Source organism: Pelodiscus sinensis, chromosome 2 (assembly GCF_049634645.1).
Source record: "Pelodiscus sinensis isolate JC-2024 chromosome 2, ASM4963464v1, whole genome shotgun sequence".
NCBI lineage: Eukaryota > Metazoa > Chordata > Testudines > Trionychidae > Pelodiscus > Pelodiscus sinensis.
In genome coordinates this window covers 112,563,767-112,584,828 of record NC_134712.1, presented here as the reverse complement: position 1 = coordinate 112,584,828, position 21,062 = coordinate 112,563,767, and the positions used below count along the sequence as shown (strand labels likewise).

At 44.4% G+C, this 21,062-nt stretch overlaps 1 protein-coding gene and 1 long non-coding RNA gene across 8 annotated transcripts in view; one reads left to right on the top strand and one right to left on the bottom strand.

The window, feature by feature from the left end:
* LOC112543992 (uncharacterized) overlaps positions 1–14,940 on the bottom strand; it is a 59,273-nt gene extending 44,333 nt beyond the window's left edge. For all 5 annotated transcript variants that reach the window (XR_012901658.1, XR_012901661.1, XR_012901659.1 and 2 more), the window contains exons 1-2: positions 14,853–14,940; positions 4,562–4,594 (exon numbers count right to left, since the gene is read on the bottom strand). This is a non-coding gene — a long non-coding RNA (uncharacterized LOC112543992). The remainder of the gene's footprint in view (positions 1–4,561; positions 4,595–14,852) is intronic.
* DSP (desmoplakin) overlaps positions 13,808–21,062 on the top strand; it is a 51,725-nt gene continuing 44,470 nt past the window's right edge. The window contains exon 1 of one of the 3 annotated variants that reach the window (XM_006138788.4): positions 13,808–14,638. In XM_006138788.4, coding sequence (XP_006138850.2) covers positions 14,445–14,638 — 194 coding nt within the window. In that variant the 5' untranslated portion in view covers positions 13,808–14,444. The remainder of the gene's footprint in view (positions 14,639–21,062) is intronic. The other 2 variants (XM_075921286.1, XM_006138789.4) reach the window with 2 other exon arrangements.

Here is a 21,062-nt window from a genome sequence, read left to right as displayed (position 1 = left end):
GGTCTGAAATTTGGCCCAGGCTCTTTGTGTGTCAGATTGTAAACTCTTTGGTCTATGGAACTACTTCCTTGTTTCTGTTGGTTTTGTTTGTTTTTGTTTTTTAAATACTTTCTATTTGATGTAATCTGGTTTATTCCAAAAGGCAGAAAAATTGTACCTCACAAGTGTTTTACACATCTCAGGGATAATTTATAATGTCCAGAGAAGGGGTTGATTCCACTAGAATCAGGAAATCATCCTAATTTTCATTAGATTTGATTTTGTGGAGGTATATGTGTTTCAATGAAAACAACACTGTACGTTTTGAGAGTTATTTTCCATATAACCAGCAATATCATGATTTAGCCTAGTTTTAATTTACACTCATATTACATCCAGCAGACTAGACCAAATTCAGCCCTGGAAGGTGTGGGTGAAATTTCCATTGAAGTCAAGGAAGTGAAGTTGCACCCACTTATGCCAGTGTATAATTTGTTCTGTTAATGAGTGCTCAGAATAAATGGGGTATTGAGTGGGGGCAGTTGGTTCCAGTGCCTTTCATAAAAATATAAACTGTCCTCAGTCCACATGCACACAACTTTGTGTCAAAAGGGCACCTCTGACACATATTAGAACAGACTGCATGAGGTTGAGCTGGAAAAAAAAAAGCCCAGTTGTTTGAGGAGCAATCAGTATTCCGATAGACAGGAGTCCAGGTGTTTGTCTAATCTGCTCTTAAACATCTCCAATGATGGAGATTTCACAATCTCTCTAGGCAATTTAGTCCAATGCTTAACCATACTGACAGGTAGGAAGTTTTTCCTAATTTCCAGTCTAAACTGCCCTTGTTGCAATTTAAGATAATTTGTTTATTGTCCTATCCTCAGAGGTTAACCAGAACAATTTATATCCCTTCTTTTTGTAACAACCTTTCACATACTTGGCAATTGTTATCATGTCATTTCTCATTCTTCCTTCATAAATCATGTTTCTAGACCTTTTATCATTTTTGTTGCTCTTCTCTGCATTTTCTCCAATTTGTCCACATCTTTCCTGAAATGTGGGTCCACTCCAGTTGAGGCCTAATCAGAGTGGACTAGAGTGAAAGGATTATTTCTTGTGTGCTTACAAAACACCTGCTAATACATCCTAGTCATGTTTGACCCCCTTCCCCCCCCCTTTTTTTTGCAACAGTGTTCTACTGTTGACTCATGTTTAGCTTGTGGTTCACTATCACCCCTAGATCTGTTTCTGCAATACTCCTTCCTAGCATTTCCCATTCTGCGTGTGTGCAACTTAAGTGTTCCTTTCAAAGTGGAATATTTAGATTTGTCCTTTTGAATTCCATCCAATGTACTTTAGACCATTACTACTTGCAACCCTTTTCAACTTGGTATTGTCTGCAAACTTTGTAAGTTTACTCTCTAATCCATTATCTAAATCACAGATGAAGATACTGAACAGAACTGGACCCAGGGTCCCCACTTGATATGCCCTTTCACTGAACCACTGATTATTACTCTCTGGGAATATATGATGTAGCTATGGCCTTCTTTGGGTGGCAATGAGAGGGGCTACCCATATGAGCTGCCTGTTCTTCCCGCAATCACTGTTCCCTGTCTTCAAGTTGGTTATCCCAAAAGAGGGTTTTGTCAGCCCATACAGCCTATGAATTGGAGTTCCTGATATCACCTCCTCAGCATAGGCATGAAAAGTTAAAGCTGAGATTCTGATGAAATATTGGTCAAAAAAAAAAAAGGGCCATATGCATACACATATAGTGCCTACACCTTAATTTTATCCTGCTCCATATCTTGCTCAAGAGTTTAGAGTGTATACAAGCAGTCCCCGACTTACGCGGATCCGACTTATGTCGGATCCGCACTTACGAACGGGGCTTTTCTCGCCCTGGAGCTCACGGGCGGCGTGTCCTCCGGGGCGAGAAAAGCTTCTCCCGGTCTCCCTGGTCTGCTGAAACTGACCAGCAGCTGACTACAGGAAGCCCGAGGCAGAGTTGCTCTGCCCTAGGCTTCCTGGAATCAGCCGCTGATCAGTTTCAGCAGCAGCTGACTTGGGGACGCCTGGGTTTCTTAAGTTGAATCTGTATGTAAGTCAGAACTGGCATCCAGATTCAGCCGCGGTTGAAACTGACCAGTTTCAGCAGCGGCTGACCCCAGTTCCGACTTACATACAGATTCAACTTAAGAACAAACCTACAGTCCCTATCTTGTATGTAACCCGGGGACTGCCTGTACTCCTCAGGGAAGACCTCTGGCTTCTTAAATGTCTTTAAAACACTGTTTACACTACAGTACTGTAGGTAAATTATTAGTATTATTATCATTGTTGCTGACTGCTTTTCCTCTCTCACACACACATACACACACGCACACACACACTATACAAAATAACACATATATAGCAATAACAGAGGGATAAATTTTGCCTTTAATTGGACATGGAAATCTCCCATTAAAACCAGTGGAAGTTGTCTGGGCTCAAACGCTGGCAGAATTTATAAGGATATATTCTGTATCAGATATGATATACCAAATACAAAAACTATGGTGGTGAATGTGGTATAAAAGATAGATAAATGGATTGACAGACATTCTGAATGATTAAATTAACTTTGAAACTGAAGAATAAGATTACATGTATCTGATATTCTGACTTTCAGAAACCATTGTGTGTTTTGGGAGGCAGAGGTACGTATAAGAGGAGGAATGTGAATTGCCTTTAAAAGGGATGGAAGTTGCCCTAACAAACAAGTTATGCATCCACTGTGTTAATCAGTCTTCTTGTTGGCTAGCCCATTTTAGCAATAGATCTTCTAGTCTACAATTGCTGTCTGCAATTTTATTTTACTATGCTCCAGTACAGTTCAGCCAGATGCACACAATGAGACATTGTTATACAAAAATGAATTTGTACTCTGCAAAGTCATTCTTTGTTGGGCAATTTTCCAGCCCCAGGACTTGGTGGAAGTAAAATCAGGAGGAGACCGCCAGCTGTTGGAATGGCTCCTTGGAACCTCAAATAGCCAGGTATCAGAATGAAATAATTCTGTTTCCTCCTTGTTCTCTATAAATGACTCTCATTTATTGATTTCAGTCTTTAAGTACCTCACTGCTTCTAATCAGTTATTGAGAGAGAGAAGGTGGGTGAGGCAATATATTTTATTGAAAGGGCTCCCGAACTGTGGGCAATGGCCCAAAGATGAACTGTGATACAGTCCTGGTGGTCCTCTACGGGTGGAGTTTGGAGGGTACTAGGTGGGCATTCCCCCCAAAACTTTATACACTGGCAGAGTAGTGGCTGGCGATGCCCCACCACCCTGGGACTAGAGGAACCCAGCACCAATAGCAGGTAGCAGAAGCTGAAGCAGAAGCTCAGGCAGGGAGAAGGATGTTAGTAGCAATGACTTTCTCCATCTGAAGCTTTCCATCTGAGCAGTTGGTCAGGTTTGATGCTACCGACACACCTTTCACCATATCCTTCTTTGCAAGTTCCATTTCTGTATTTAATTAAAACATTCATACAGTCCCACTATGACTTTTTTCTTGAATGTATAGAACTATTTGTTATTCCATTTATTATGTATAACATTGCAGTGTCGAAAAACATTATAAACATTGCAGTGTAGAAAATCTACAGGCAGTGCACGGTGCTCTGCGAATGGCAGCCCCCCAAAGGCAGTGAGAGCTTTACATCTTCTGTCCCTGTGCTTGTTAGCACAAAGAGAAGCTGACTTTTACTGAGTGAGAGCTCTGTGGAGATCACTTGAGTCACTAGAAGAATCAGGCTGTTTTTCTTTTTATTAAAGCACAGTCTGGGGGCACATCTAAGCTTTAAAGTGGATTGGACTACAAGGGGTTATACAGCTGGCCAAAAATAATTAGAAACTACATAAGTAAGACTGGCATAGGTCAGTCCACCATGAAAGAGCATTGTTTATCCATGCAGAGAGGTTGTCTGAGCCCTATGATTCTGATACTAATGAAATTCCAGGTCACTTTCTGAGATGCTGTAAAGTTTATAGCTACAGAGTTGTTTTACAGAAATCAATGGAGCAACACTGATTTATACAACTGATTATATGACCTCCCATGACTACAGACTCTGTCATGAACTGACCAGATGTGACCCTGTGTAGATTGTGATACCTTTTTAGATAACACAGAGAAGGTGTGAAAAGCCTGAGAAGTAGAACAAGGAGTAGAAATTTCTAGGTTCATATTTACTGCCTAGAAATCACTGAATTGTATTTAGCTAAAGGCAGGGAGACCAATATGTAAGAATGCAGATGCAGAACATTCATATACTAGCAGTTACATTAAGGGATGTAAAATCCCATGTAATTGGTTAACCAATTAAATGTGACGTTTACTTCACATTTAACCAGTTAATCAATTAAGGGAGGCTGTTCTAGCCCAGCTGCCTCCTTCCCCCGTGTTTGGGCTGGAGTGGCCCACCGCTGCAAGCAGGGGCTGCTCTGGGCATCCAGAGCAGCTCCTATATATGGCAGGCTCCAGCCACCACTAGTTAACCATTCACATCCCTATTTATGTTAATTGCTTACCTTTGTAGACTTGGCATCCATAGCCGAGGAAATCTGATAAACAGAAGTCAAATTCAAAATTTATTTACAATTCAAATGACATTTGAAGTAATAATATTGACTTTTTATAACGAACACTAATGAAAGTCAATAATAAGGCCTCTTATCAGATATTTTAGATTATTAGCTTGTTTCTTCTCCACAGAGATGTCAAAAGGGAGTGTCCTTAGATATACTCAGGTGATTGTACATGAACAAAACTTGCTAGGTTGGGAAGATAGCTGGTAATTAACAAGGATTTCAGCATAAACTTGAAAGACTGCCATATGAAAGATGGAAAAAAATGTTCTCTCTTGCCACAGAAAGTAAGAGAAGAAACAATGGGTGAAAACTGCAGCATGGCAGATTGAGATTAAATCTTCCTATCTGTAAGAAAAGTAGGATAACAGAGGTTTCCAAAAGAGGCTGGACAGCCATCTGTCTTGGTTGGTTAGACATGACAAATCCTGCATCTTGGCAGGGGATCAACTACATTACTTTTATTTTGTATGACAAAATATAGGCACCCAGCTGAGAGAGAGACAAATCCAGATTGCCATACTCACATAATCTACTAAATATTTGAATTTCTGTCTGTGCATCTGTCTGTGTGTTGTCTGTCTGTTCAATAATTCCTCCTAAGTGGTAAGAGCTAGGGTCACCAAATTTGGTAGGCAGCTTCCTCTTATCATAACTTAAAGCAAGGTCAGGGTTTGGTTGTATCAGGAAAATGGGATGTGCCTGGAATGGGATTGCTTCTCATAAAACCATTCAGAAAAGAGACAATCACCAGGCTGGTGAAAGGGACTGGCTAAGGATACACCCCTCTGCTCATCTCGGACTGCCCCAGACCTGAGCCGCCCACCCCCCAGCTGCACTTTAAGGAGAATGGGGAAGGAGGTTGATGCCCCACCCCCCATTCCTACAGGAACATTGCTGGCTGTTCCCCTTTGTCAGGGAGGGAGGGAAAAGTGCAGTTTGATGTGTTCCTTACTCTGGCTGGAGAACACAGTGGGCAGATGAACTTGTAGCTGCCCCAGCTGGGAAACATGCACCCTTCTCTCCGCTATGTGCGCTGGCTCTACGGCAGCCATGGAGAGGTGTTTTTCATCTGGTCACAAGCTGCTCCAATGACAGAGAGCTGGGGTTGTCCTCTCTCTCCAGAGCAGCCTGCCTACTGAACCCTTCATCCCCAGCCCCACCCCAGAGCAATGATTTAAATGAAGAAAAACAAATATTAATTGAGTTAAGGACCCAAGAAATGCTGGGTAAATCTTCTAATGAAAAGGATGCTGACCAGTAGTTCAAGCCCATAATTCAGCTGCTTTGGATATTTTTTTTTTTTTGAGAAATGGGAGGAAACAGGTTTGCAAAACTCATAGGATAGATTATGCTTTACACAAGGGGTAGGCACAAAGGAGCCTCCCTCTTCTCTGCATAGAGTTCAAGCACAAATTCACATATTACTCCTTATTATAGTGTCCTCTTGGTACAAGCCATCTCCAAAAGGATAGAGATGGGTAGAAAGGAAGGGAGGGCCCTGTTTCAGCCCTACTCTACATTGGCCTGCCCAACTGATTTGATGTGTAGGAGACAGGAATGTTATACCCACATCTGATGGGTGGGTCAGACCAAAGGTCCATCTAGCTCAGTATCCGGTCTTTCAACAGTGGCCAATGCCAGGTGCTCCAGAGGGAATGAACTGGTAATCATCACCACCCTTCTCTCTAATAGGTACTGATGGACCTATCCTCCATTCACTTATCTAATTATTTATTAAATCTTATTACAGTCTTGAACTTCACAACATCCTCCAGCAAGGAATTTCACAGGCTATATGTTGTGTGAAAAAATACTTCCTTTTGTTTTAAACCTGCTGCCCATTGATTTCATTTGGTGACCCCTCCACCTGTGTTATGAGTAAGGATGTTAAAATGCGGTTATCAGGCTAATCGTATTGTCAATACAATTTGCTGTACATTTTCAAAGACTGAAGCGGCCGTAGTGGGAACTGGTGCGAACGGGGGACTGCTTGATTCCCCGCTGTGGTGCCCCCACCTTGCTGCCTCTATAAGAGGCAGCGGGGGGGGGGGGGGGGAGAGGGGAGGGGTGGGGCGGACAGGAGCCAGTGCTAGATGGAGCCAGCTTAAAAGCCAGTTCCCCCCAGCACCATCTCAAGGGTGCCTCCTGCTCCCCCCTGCTGCATCTATCAGAAGCAGCTGGGAGGAAATAGAGGATGTTGATGTGAAGCAGCCCGTCTGCAGGGGTTCCAGCAGGGAACTGGACCACCCTGTGGACAGGGGCTGCTGCCGCCAAGCAGCCCCTGTTCGTGGCAGCCAGGGCATTTCAAAGGCTGAAGCGGCCAAAGTGGGAACCAGTGCAAGCGGGGACTGCTTTGGTACCTGCTGCACCCCTGCTCTCCCCCCATTAAGACTGTGCTGGGGGGAGCCAGCTCCCCCAGTACCGGCTTCTGCTCCCCCCATTTGCTGCCTCTCTCTGTACAGCCAGCAAGTGCAGGAGGCAGAAGTGACTAGTCAAGTCACTACTCGACTATCCGATAAGCTTATCCTTATCAGATAGTCAACTAGTTGCTTACATCCCTAATATGGAGTAAATAACACTTCCCTATATAGTTTGATAAGTTTATAGACCTGGACCCTATCCCCAGTAGCTGTCTCTTTTCCAGGCTGAAAAGTCCCAGTCTTATTAATCTCTTCTCATATGGAAGCTGTTACATACCCCTAATAATTTTGTTGCTCTTTTTTGAACCTTTTACAATTCCAATACATCTTTGTTGAGATGGGGTGACTACATTTACATGCAGTATTCAAGATGTGAGCATTCCATGGGTTTATATAGAGGCAATATGATATTTTCAGCCATATTATCTATCCCTTTCTTAATGATTCCCAATATTCTGTTGGGTTTTTTGACTGATGCTGTACATTGAGTGGATGAGGATTCTTTGAAGATTTTTGTGGTTCTTGGGGCCCTATGGATTAATAGGATGGAGCCCTCGGCTTCATTCCCGGGGGACCAAAACATGTTCCCGGCAGTGCAACAAGTAAGAAACTTCACGTGTTGAAATTAGATTGAGTTGAAGCGGATTTTATTCTCTTCTTTGTGAAGGGGAGACTAACACCCTCAAATTTTACTCTTTGATGCCAAAGAGTGTTAAGGACAACAGGATTAGGACCTAAACTAGCCATAAAGAGAGATCAAAGCAATGTTTTCCTGATTCTAATTTGGACATTGACACTTTCCATTGGTAAATGGAATTTTAAGCTAAACCTGCCATGACTTGTTGTTGTTGTCTCGGTCTATCTAACACTCTCTGTTCTACCAAATGAAATATTCAAAACAAAGTTTGGTTTTGGGGGTAAAATATTTATATTCTATAAATTACAATCAAATATGGAGAATTAATCATTTTACAGCTCAAATCCTACTCACTTTACTCAATCCTGTTGATTTCAATGGGGCTATCTGCAGACTAGGACAAGTGAAATCCTGCTGTAAATATACATGTCCAGGAAAAAATGACTCATATAGCCTTTGGGACCTATCACAAACATGCTGCAGGTCCATTAAAAATAATGGAATGTCTCACTAAGCTGGAAGCCAGTGTGAGCTGCAAGGTGGGGCAGGATAAAGCTTATTTTAAAACAAAACAAAAACACTTTGAGGTATGTTAACTCAGTTGCTCAGATTTAAATGTTTATAAAAATGCCGGGACCACATCTTCAGCTGGTGTAACTGGCAATACTTCAGTGAAGCCAATAAAATTATGCTGATTTATATCAACTAGTTGAGTCCCACTTCACGGCTGTGGTGCAGCAGGCTGGGGGGTGGCAGAGACAGGAGGGTGCAGCAGCACGGGGGGGGCAGGCAGGTGAGTGGGTGGCACAGGCGTGGGGGAGGGCCAGGTGCAGGAAGACCCAGGGCACTGGCTTGGAGGACTGAGGGAGGGATGGGTGGAGTGCAGCGCGCAGGGGGCTTACCGCCAGTTCCTCCACTTGCAGCATCTCTCACTTTTTTTGTCCCCAGATCCCATGTGCCACTTGGAGTAGTCATTGTGCCACAGCAGCAGCTGCTCGATGGACCGTGAGGTGCCACACTTTGCTGCTCCCGCAGCCCCCACCTGCCAGACAGGCCACTCCCAGGGCACTGGAGCAGCGTGGGACCCTGGCCCATGAGCCGCTCGCTCCAGTGGGCACAGGTCTGCATTGTACCACTGCCGCTGCCAGCTCCCCACTGCCGCTGCTTGCCACTTGCTGGGGAGGCAGCAAGCCCCGCCTTGAGCCCCCACCAATGGCAACCCAAGGGAAGGTCCATCGGGCCACCTGTCACTGCGCCTGCTCCCACCACAGAGTGGGGTTCCCCTCAACTCATTTCTCATGCATTCTGGCATTTTCTAGAAACTTCTCAAGGCTTCCAGTGTATTCTCAAATGTTTTCTGTGACAGATGGTGCGATGGACACATCTCCTTTTATAATAGTATAGATTAAGATTGTAACCCAGGTTCCTAATGCTGTGTTAAGAAAGCAGTTGGCACAGTGGGCTAAACTGCTCATGTTAATAGGAGAGAGAGCCCCCTGACATCAGTGTTAGGCTTCTTGTTTAAATGCCTAACTACAGATGGTAGGTGACTAACTTTATGAACCTATGTTTGAAAAATTTTGATGCTAGGCGGAATTGTGCCAATAATTCAATAATCTACATTTAAATAAATCCTTTTATCAGGTTTCAGGGTTCGAGGCATGAAACTCAAGCATCTCCTCATCCTTCTACCAGGTGTCCTTAACTTGGCTCCTGCCTACATCTCTAACCTTATTTCCTTCCATATTGCTTTCCACTGTCTTAACTTTGAGGAAACATCAAGTCAAAGTGATCACTTGTTCTTATTCATTCACCTTGGACATTTTTCTGCACTGCAAAAAAACACCCAAGCAATGTTCCCTGTAATCTTTTCCATCCATGTGCAGAATACGTTGTATGTGCACTGAGGCATGTGTGAATGTGCACCTCGAATAGAAACAAAGAATCTAGCTGTGTGTGCACTGCTAATCGGCTGCGTGGCATTGGAATCTCTCCTGAGAGCACACAGCTTCCAAGGAACACTGCAACCAAGTCATGTGCATCAAACTCTGTCACCCCCTTTCTTAATCCAGTGGTTCTCAAAGTGTGGTCTGTGGACCACTAGTGATCGATGGTCACCTCCCAAGTGGTCTGCAGCAGGAGCTCACCACCCCCAAGCAGTTTGCACACAGCCGCAAGGCTGCAGCATCAGCTCTGGCCAGCAGGCAGGGAGGTGAAGAAAGCAAAATCACCCCACCTCACGCGGGTCATGGAGCTACACGTGGGGGAGTGCTGCTGCCATGGTAGAGCAGCATGCCACTCATTGGTCCTGTGGGGCAGGCAGCAGGTTAGGCTGCGCAGGGCTTGACCGGGCTGGGTGGGCCCTCGTGGCACGTGAGTGGCCGGTGCCCCTCTCTTCTCCAGTTGCAGGTTGGGCTGCACCACGTCTGGCAGTGGTGAGAGGAGGCGACGCTGGGACTCAGGACCCTGCACACGCAGGAGGCAGGTGGGGGATCGGGACCCTTCACGCTTTGCACCTGCAGGGCTGGACACCCTGTGGTCACCTACCCGCCCACCCCAACCTTGCTGTGCCATGCCTAGCCTCTCTGCCCCTCCTTTTCCCTGAACCCCACCTAGCCACCTTGACCCCAGCCCTATTCCCAGGGGCATGCTGCCCCCATCTCCCTGAACCCCCTCAACCCCCCAGCTCTAGTCCCAGGCTCTCCCTGCCCCTAGCCAGACACCCTACCCCCAGGCTGCTCTGGCACCCTCACTCCTGGCCAGACACCCTACTCCCAGCCTGCTTCTGCACCCTACTTCCCACGGAGACCTCACACCCTCATCCCCTTCTGTACCCCACCTCCCTCCCAGATCATGCACCCCATCCCTATCCCACTCACTGGCAGTCTTGTCCCACACACTAAACCCCTCATTTTTGTCCCCACCCCAGAGCCTAAGGGGGGGGGGTCCATAAAATCCACTAACTTCAGAACCCCAGATAAGTAATTCTGGCCTATGAGAAGCCCTGAACCTCAGTCCTCCCTGTCCATTCCCTTTGCCTTGCCCCATGGGGCTGGAGTTCCAGAAGCATTAGGGGTGTCAGTTGGGGCCACATCAGTGAGGGTTGGGGGAGGGGTTTGGAGGATTTTTTTTTTTTTTTTGCTTCTCACTTGTGTGGTCCCCAACTGATTTTTCTGTGGGTCCGTGGTCCGACACAAAAAAGTTCCCCACATCTGCCATAAATAAACTTTGAAACCTTTTGTGTTGGACATAAACTAACATGAGAAAGTTAATCAAAACTTCATTTTAAATAAAATAAAATATTAATTTAAGTGCTTAATCTGATTAATAATTTCAATTAAACCGGTCTCTCTAGTTGCAGCACTAGCAAAATGGCTAGGGTGTAATTATGTAATTAACTATGAGTTTCCATTAGGAACTGGTAGTCTGCAGGGAGGTTTATATTGAGCCAGATGGTCCATGGGCCAAAAAGTTTAAGAACCACTAAAATAACCCAACAACACTGAGAACTCCAACTGTTCACTAAGTCAATAAGCAGTCTATGTATGTAGCATTTACATTGTTTACATTGTATATAGCCTTTAGACTAAGTACTGAGAGAAGAAACCTATGTTAGGAACAATTCTCTTACACTACAATGTCTTGTGTACTTAGGGCCGCATTGTGAGTTAATTTATACTGGTGTATTCCCAGAGTAACTCCATTGACTTCTGTGAGATAAATGGGTATCTGACATCTCTAAAAATCAGGCCATGTAGGTGCTCCATCTGTTCCTCTTTTCTCCAGGCATGCCTCCAACATGCTCTTCCTATGTCCAATATTTCTAGGAACTAGAATGGCTCTGTGGAAGCTGCTGAGTTTAGCCCAATTTATGACCCTGAGATTGTTCTAAACTGATCTTCAAGACTGGCCTGAGGGGCATGAAGCATCTTATAATACCTTTGTCAACTACCAGAGGGGTAGCCGTGTTAGTCTGAATCTGCAAAAGCGACGAGGAGTCCTGTGGCACCTTATAGACTAACTGAAGTGTAGGAGCATAAGCTTTCGTGGGCAAAGACCCACTTCGTCAGATGCATGTAGTGGAAATTTCCAGAGGCAGGTATAAATATGCAGGCCAGGATCAGGCTGGAGATGACGAGGTGGATCCAATCAAGGAGGATGAGGCCCACTTCTAGCAGCTGATCTGGAGGTGTGAATTCCAAGAGAGCAGAAGCTGCTTTTGTAGTTAGCTAGCCATTCACAGTCTTTGTTTAATCCAGAGTTGATTGTGTCAAACTTAAAGATGAACTGTAGCTCAGCAGTTTCTCTTTGAAGTCTGGTCCTGAAGTTTTTTTGCTGCAGGATGGCTACTTTTAGATCTGCGATTGTGTGTCCAGGAAGATTGAAGTGTTCCCCTACAGGTTTTTGTATGTTGCCATTCCTAATATCAGATTTGTGTCCATTGATTCTTTTACGTAAGGACTGTCCAGTTTGGCCGATGTATATAGCAGTGGGGCATTGTTGGCACATGATGGCATATATTACGTTGGTAGATGTGCAGGAGAACGTACCAGTGACCGTATGGCTGATCTGGTTAGGTCCTGTGATGGTGTTGCTGGTGTATATATGTGGGCAGAGTTGGCACCGAGGTTTGTTGGGTCTTTGCCCACGAAAGCTTATGCTCCTACACTTCAGTTAGTCTATAAGGTGCCACAGGACTCCTCGTCGCTTTTGTCAACTACAAATTTTATGGTACAGATCAGACCAGCCCTAGAATACAGATGTTAATTTTTTTATATAAACAAATCTTAGTTTCTGGAGCAGCCGAGGGCAGCCACAAGGAAAAACTAGAAATCAGTGAATCATCCCAGTTAGACATCCCTCCCCCATCCCGTTCCTGCTAAAGTTACCCCTTCTCCCCCATACAAGAGTCACACAGACACACACTCCAGCTCCCTATATAACAGAGAGAAACACACTCACAGAGTCCACAAATTCCTCAACTCAAACATTTCCTTTGAAATGCAGTGCTACTTCAGAAATAAATTTGGGACCATGGAAAGCTTTTCCAATTAACAGAGACACATTCCCAGAATCATACCTTTATTGGCAATGGTGATGAGATGGTGATTTAGTTCGACTTACTAATGCACAATGCAAACGATTGATAAACCAAATGTTCTGGGGTAGGCATGGAATCAGCCTTTGCCCTTAGGATATGGAATTGGCACTGTTTCAGCACCAGGCCAAAGCCACCTTTTTAACCAATGCTTGTATTGGTGTTTAGGTGTTTTAACAGATTTTTCTGCCCCACCCTTTGGAGAGAGGGTGTGTGTGTGTGTAAATCTTTAAAAAAAAATTAAGCCATCTCAAATATTTTAAATAGAGAAGCAGGGTAAAAATATTTTAAATAAATAAATGGTAGGCCAAATTAATCCCTGCAGTGGCTGGATTAATGCAGATAGTTTTGTCTCTGTGTCCCCCCACTGGTTCTGCTATTTACAACAGTTTGTACCTATTAGGCACTGATGCCAGCTCCTTAGTGGGACCACCAGGAAAATCACCCTCAGGGAGGAACAATACTTGTGCAATTTGGCCTTCTCTCTCTGGCTGCCTATATTTGCTCCAGCTACCTTAGAAAGGGCTATGACCATACCTCAGCCCTCCTGCTCCATTTCCCCAAGAAAAGCTACTAGTCTTTTCAAGCAGGTGTGAGAGAGAGACTTACACACACTCTTTGCGCACGGTTGTGGAGCGAGCTCCCTACAATCTGCCCCCGGAGCGGAAACCCCTGGGAGCGCAGGTCTCCGCTGTGTTTACTACAGCGCTGCGCCCGGTGTGAGCGCGGAATACACCCCCGAGTGGCCAGCTGCTGCTGCCCGGGGTGGGGACAAGCCATGCGGACCGCCCGACAGAACCCATCCAAAGAACTCTCAGGGGGCAGCCGTGGCTCCCAGCTGCGAACAGAAACAGGCACGTGCTTGCAAAAGCAGGCGGCTGGCGGGGAGAAGGGGCTCGGCGGGGAGTCGGTCAGACGGGCGCTTCGCTCCCCTGCGCGGCCTCTGATCCTCTCCCTGCCTCCCGGGGGTTGGGCGGAGCTGGGGCCGCTGCTCCCTCCCCGCAAAGGGAGAACCCAGCGGAGCTTGTGTGCGCGCGCGCTGAGAGCAGGCTGCCGGGCAGGGCTGGGCTCAGGTGGGAGCGAGACGCGGTGTAAACCCGAGCCAGACGCTGAGGAGCAAAGCAGGGGGAGGGAGAGGGAACAGCGGCGGCTCCACGCCCAGGCTTGTTGTTTAAAAAAGCACCCACAAGGTGTGGCCGCGCCTGTCCTGCGCCAGCGGGGAGGGCACCGGACCGCGCCTCCTTCACCACCACCCGCCGCAGCCCGGCTCCCTGCCACTGCTACCCCAGCGGCTCCGACCTGGGCACCGCGGAGACAGACTCCCGCGCCGGGCAGGGGCTGCTTTACCCTCTCCGCTCAGTTGCGTCCCCGCGCCCGTTTCTTCTGCTCCCCTCGCTACCTCTGCTTGGCAGGCCCTCGGCCTCCCCTCCCGCTGCAGGCAGCCGCCCCCCTCTGCGCACCTGCGCCTTTGCACCCCGCGCCTCTGTCCGCCTCCCGGGCAGACCCTCCCGCTAGGGCCGTCGGCCCCCCTGGCGCCCCCTGTCTCCGGGCCCGCTGCTCGCAGGTGGCGCCGCAGCCCCGACCGCCGGGAGCCGGCCTGGCCGTGAAGGATTCTGCTCTGCGCGCTTCGTCCTTCCCGGTGCGCTCACAGCGCCCCTGCCCGCCGCCATGAGCATGAACGGAGGGTCCCACCCGCGGATCAACACCTTGGGCCGGATGGTCAGAGCCGAGTCCGGGCCGGATATGCGCTTCGAGGCGAACTCCCATACGGTGGGGGGTGGCGGCACCAGCGGCCACACCACCCACAAAATGTACTACGTCCAGAAAAACTACGGCCAGGACCTCAGCTCCGATGGATACTGGTAGGTGCAGCCGAGCGCGGGCTGAGCAAACACCTCGCTGCTAGGTTGAGCGCACAGGGGGGCAGGGTGGGATAGCAGCTCAGTCCGAGAAAAGACCGAGCTCTGCAGTTGCCATAAATGCCTCCCCCTGTTCCCCTTCAGGCACTGTGGATGCACCAAACCCCTTCCCAATGCAAATGAACTTTGAAGTTTGGAACTTGCTGCTACTTTTGACCTGTTGGTTTTCATTTCGCCTTAGTAGTTCTTGTTGTTTGTTTGATTGCTATGTTTGGGCGGGGAGAAAGGAGAATAAAAGCTCCCTGCAGGAAGAGGGAGTTGTTAATAAGTAACTTATTCCATGTGCAGACAAGATTTTTTTTTTTTTGGCCTAGACGTTTACCTGTTAATATATGAAACCTTCACCTTACTAGTGTTTTTTGATTGCTTTATGTGAAATGCAAGAACATTTATGGTGGTTATCATCTCTAACTCTGCAGGCTTGCATTTTACTTTCCTCTGGAGTGGACATCTAGGCCTCTTCAGAAGCCAGATAAAGCCCTTAGCAATTTTTCCATGCCCCCACTATTTTGTTGTTTATGGGCAAAGCCAAGTTAACTATAATACAAAGAGAAGGTTCATTCTCTAGTAATCCTAAAATGGAATACAAAAATCCACTTTTGCATAACTGTGCAATGCCTATAATGTGTTTGTGTGGGAGGAGGGGGGTGATTTTCTCTTGCTTTGTTTCTGCGACTCTGGGAAGGGGATCAAGTAGCCTTATTGTGTTTGAAGTTTGGATGCATTGTTCAGAATTTATAAATTTACCAAACGCCCTTTAGTCTGTTTCTGTAAGAAAGTCAGGCTTGAGGTAGTGGGGTTCTGGCTCAGTATGTATCCAGAACAGGGAAGTGGCGGGGTTGACAGCTTGTGTTGAAGTTTTCACTTTCAACAGTATAAAGACTCCTGTAATGCCCTTGGTCTGCTTATTGAGTTGCTCTTAGCATTCTGTCAGATGCTTTCAACAGTTAGGAAAAGCAAGTACAAGTGGATTGTCTAGGTGGACAAAAATTAAACAGCTAGTTTAGAGTTAATTTTTACTTTTCAAAACCTGGGTCCCCTTTTTTGTGTTCAACTTGTAATAAAGCAGTTTTGAAAACTGTTTGCATGCTGTGTAATTCAGAACATTTTAATCTCCTTTCCCCATTCTTCATATTCTCTTCTGAAATTTCTCTGAAGAAAACCCTTTTGTTTTGTTAGTCTATAAAGTGCTACCAGACCATTTGTTGTTTTTTAAGTTTATCCTTTAAAAATAAATCACTCTTAGTTGACCTTTGGGTTGAGTGGAGGTAGTTCAGAAAGGGTGTGTCTACACAGCAGGGCTTAACTCAAAATAAGCTACACAAATTGAGCTAGTCAATTGCACAGTTTATTTCAAAATAGCTTATTTTGAAATTGGGAGTGTCTACACAGCACTTATTTCGAAAGAAAGCACTCTTCCTCCGACTTCCCTTACTTCTGGTACAATGTGGGTTACAGGAGTCAGAGTAAGAAGTCCTCCAGCTTGACAGTATTTTGACATTATTTCGAAATAACTGCCTGCGGTGTAGATGCAGAATAAGTTATTTCGCAATAATGCTACTGTGTAGAGGTACCCTAATACAATATTTTCATAAACGCTTCTGGCTTATTGTAAATGCTGTGAACTAGGTTTGAAGTCAATTCACCAGTTCGTACTATTTACAGTTTATTTGATCAGAGCTTGCTATCTTTTTTTTTCCTGAGTAATTTTTGTGAGTCCTTTGAGAGCAAGTGAAGACTAATTTTAATTATCACTTGGATCACTTTTGTATTTCATATGGGAGCTGTGTCTGGAGGACTTAGGTAGTAGGTAGAACCATTACAAAATGGCATAGTTAGAGCAGGAAAATTTCCTTAGGGTAGATGCAATTAATCTGGTACAAAAGAGCATATACCTGTATATTCTGTTCCTGTTTGTTGAAGTGAAATTAACTATGCCGATACAAAGCACTGTATATGATATGCTAGGGCTTTTACTACCATAACTATGAAAGTGAAAAATTACAGCTCTTACAGACAATGTTGTGCCTGTACAACTTTTTTTACATGTAGATCAGACCATAAATCTGTTACTAACTTCTGCCAGCCACTATAATTTAAGGCCTCGAGTTTGTAACGGATTCTATCAGATTAGACCCCTGTATTCCCAAGAAGGATTTCTTAACACAGTTCTGATTATTAGCCTCGGTTCTAGTTATCAAATTCTGCTTTTCTGAAAACTTAGATTCACTATGGGTTGGAATTTGGCCCTACCAAATACTATTAGACTGGTCAAAATGTATGTAGAAAAGAGCTTTTCAGTTAATCCTTTTGGTTAGTGATTCACATGGCTGAAAAGTAACATGCATATTTTATACTTCAATCATATATTGCTATTGCCTGTCTGAAATAAAATCCTATTCTTAGACCATGTCTATATTTACCCCTGAATCAACACTCCGGAGGTTGATCTTCTGGTGTTTGATTTAGTGGGTCTACTAAGGACCTGTTAAATAGAATGCTGAGTGCCCCTGTTGGTGCTGGTGCTCCTATTCCTCTTGAGGAGTAAGGGAAGTTGAGGAGAGCACTTCTCCTGTTGACCTCCCACTGTCAGGATGGCACCAAAGTTTGAATAAGGTGTGTTGACTCCAGCTACGCAATTAACATAGCTGGAGTTGTGTATCTTAATTCAAATTTATCCCCTACGGTAGACCTGGCCTTAATTACACTTGAACAGATCTGGAGTAATTCTATAAATTTATCATTGATTTAATGATGTCATTGACTTCATCTGAGTTGCTTTTGCTATTTTATGGTGAAACAGAGTAGAATTTGATCTGCTCATTTTGTTAGAAGCACATTCTCATTCCTTCCCAGTAACATGCTAAAGGAACTAAACAGGTATAAACAAACAAATAAGAATAAACAAACTGTATTCAATCAAGTACCTCCATAAAAGGCATTTTGAAGTAAGACTACTCAACTCACCATTTGCAACTCTTCTTAGATACATATGTTATCCACTATAATAAATAAACAGATTATCTATCTCCAAGAATTGGAAGGGACCAAAGGTCATTATGTCCAGTCCCCTGCCTTCATAGCAGGACCAAGTATCATCCCTGACAAATTTTTGCCCCAGATCCCTAAATGGCCTCTGCAAGGATTGAACTCACAACCCTGGATTTAGCAGGCCAATGCTCATACCCCTGAGCTATCCTTTCCCCTGAGATAACCAATGTTATTTATTGTGAATTATGTATCCAATATTCCAGTTCTTAGTTTGTTCATTTTATTAATTTTTGTTCTTTTTTTATGTGCCCTTATGTCAAAATTAAACATAATTAATTGTTGTTACAAACCAATATTTTTATTGCACATATTGCAATAATATAATACCTATTGTTTGAATTTTTCAATTGATATACAACTGTAATAATGCAACATTTTACCAGTGGTGTATAACATTATTCAATTGTAGAATCCTTTTGATTCCTTTTGGAATCTGCTATACTTCAACTCTGAGATACACAGGCAGTGTTAAATTCTTAATGCTTTCTTCTGCCATCAAGAGATCAAAACAAATTAATTTAATAACATTTAATAAGATATAGTTGCAAATTAGTAGAAGAATACACTCCTTTACTCTAGTCCATCCTTCATGGGTTTTATCCCATGTGAGAGTTATTCCTAAGTTTCTCGTGATTTGAACCAGAATAACGAGAGGTTTTTGGTTTACACTTATATTCATTTAATTTCTTTATATTTTCATAATTTCATAAAGTGTATAGGCATAATTTATTTTAATTTGGACTTGATTGAGAGTGCTATTGTTGATGGTCTAAGCATCCACATCCTTTCATTTCTTCTTAACATCATATCCTTGGTTTTCATATCTCTTTATGGACAAGACCACAATCCTGCAAGGAGTTCAGATTAAAAATACTCTTGAGATCTCCCAGTGGAGTCACCATAGAATCCTAGTCCTGCTGTTTTGGTCCCATTTTTATGAGATGCCATGTCTAAACTTCATGTGAATACAGGCATGCTGGAATAATTTTGATAGTGTGGTGCTAAGAGCCATCGGACCAAACTTTAGCAGTCACTTTAATTGACACGTTTTTTTCCTCATCCCCTTTTCCCCTCTTTTTCTGCTTTATATTTGACCCTCTGTGCTTCTTTCTGTATATTTGTTATCTGAAGAACTGGGTTGTGCCCACAAAAGCTCATGATACTAACTGTATTTTTTGTTAGTTTGTAACTGAAAAAATGTAAACAATAAATGGTCCTGCAGTACTTTAGAGACTTAACACGGCTACCCCTCTGAGACTATTGAACCAAACTGTAAACTCTGTATATAATGGAAATTGCTTCAAACCAGGGTATGTGGTAGAACCTCTAGCACCTATGTGTGAATCGGAAATTAATGTTAAGAAAAAGATGAAATGCATTTGTCCAAAATGTTTGAAATGTTTCTCTTCAAAACATTGAATATCTTTACTCCAATCTGAGGAATATTTTTTGCAAAGGTTGGTGTTTTTAAAATCAGCAAGGTGTTTAGCTGGTGTGTGTCCAGAAAATACAAGGATGTTTTTGTTACTGTATAGCTAGAAAATAATTAGCAATTTATCCTAAAACTGTGCTGTTTGCAGTTTCCTCATTCAAACTGAGAGTTCTGCTTGTAGCAAATCTGCAGGATCAGGACCATAATCTCTTCAGTCAGTTTTCAGGCTGGCAGTTTGTAGCCAAATTTCAGTGGAGACGTTAAACTACCAATACCAGATTTTCTTTTTTAAAATTCAAAAGCTACTGTGCCTTAGTCTTAAAATCAATAGGATTACATTTTGGGGCCCAATCCTGCTGCTTTGGGGCTTACACCCCTCCCCATACCTTATTTGCATTGAGTAACATCTTACTCACAGAGAAATGCTATAGGCACTCCCTACCCTTAGGGCTGAGTGTGGTTTTTTTTGCAGCATTCCCAGCTTCTGCTGTCTTGGGAACATGGGATGAGCTTGAGTCCTGAACGTAGATACTGTCTGACAATTTATCTGGCTAGTGGCCAGTTTATCTGACAATTGTCTATTTAACCCTTTGCTATTTAGGGATAAAAGACAGTAGCAAATTCTGCAATTTCACTTGTCATTTTGAAGATCAGAAAAAAATTCACTCTGTAGCTAATTATGAAGCACATTATAGTTGGCTGCAAATCCAAATTCACTTTAAATACATGAGCTATTTTGAAATGTACTGTAGCACACACCCAGCAAGTTGCAAGGGAGTGAGAAATCCACATTCCAACCTTGAAGTAGCTTGCAGGGTCTGGCAGAATAACAAACAGTAAACTCAGCAGAAAAGTCTGGAGTTTCCTTACTTCCTGCCTATCCAGCTTTTTGTGGTTTACAGGGCTTTGGCCAATATGAATCCTCTCCACTGATAAGATAGCTACCCCTTCAGACTCCAGTTGTGAGTGAAGAGGGAGGGCCCCAGCTGTAACTAAAAGAAAAGATCAGGATAGAAGGTATCCAGGATCAATTTACCAAGCACATATCAAATAAAAAGCTAATTACTGTCTGTATGTCAGCAAAAGAAGAAAACTGCAACAAGGAATGGGGTGGTCAATTGGGAGTTGTTTGGGAAATGAGTAAAAACAGGTTGTCCCTTTCATAGTAGGAGAGTGGGTGAGACCACTTCCCTACAAGCTGTCTTCCTAGGGGGAAAAAAGCCTCCTTCAGGTGATGTATATATTCTAGTTGTAGTCCTATCAGTCTCTTTAAAATGAGGCTTCTGCTGCAGGAAGTACCGTATATTTCCTGGGTCTTCACATGAGGCGTGTGACACCCTTTACCCCCCTCCCCCTCCTCCTCTCCCGGGGCAGCAAGTTACAGCACTATAAAGTAGGGATATTAAATTTAGATTAATTAGCTAATTGAATAGTCAATGCAATTCGATTAGTCGATAAGGATGCCTCTGCCTTTGAAGAGTTGTAGCAGTCTGGCCCCGTGCTTCCCCCTCCCCACGTGCTCAAGCAATCCCCTGCTGGCCCCGTGCTCCCCACAGTATTTCAGTGTCAGCAACCCATGGAGCCCAGGGTCAGCTAGGAATTGCCTAGCTGCACTTGGGCTCCACGTGACACTGCTGCTGTGAAGCACCCCCTTCATCCCCTCCCCCTGGTTTGCTACCTCTTTCTGGTAGAGACACAAGGGGATGGGGGGAAGCTACTAGTCGACTAGTGTGTTGACTATCTGATAAGTATTCGTGTACGGATAGTCAGCTAGTCATTCACATCCCTACTGTGAAACTCCAGTGGGAACCTGGCTACAGTGCTGTTGGCTGTTCCCTCTGTGGAGGTGACTTACATAGAGCACTGGGAGAGCCCTTTCCCTGC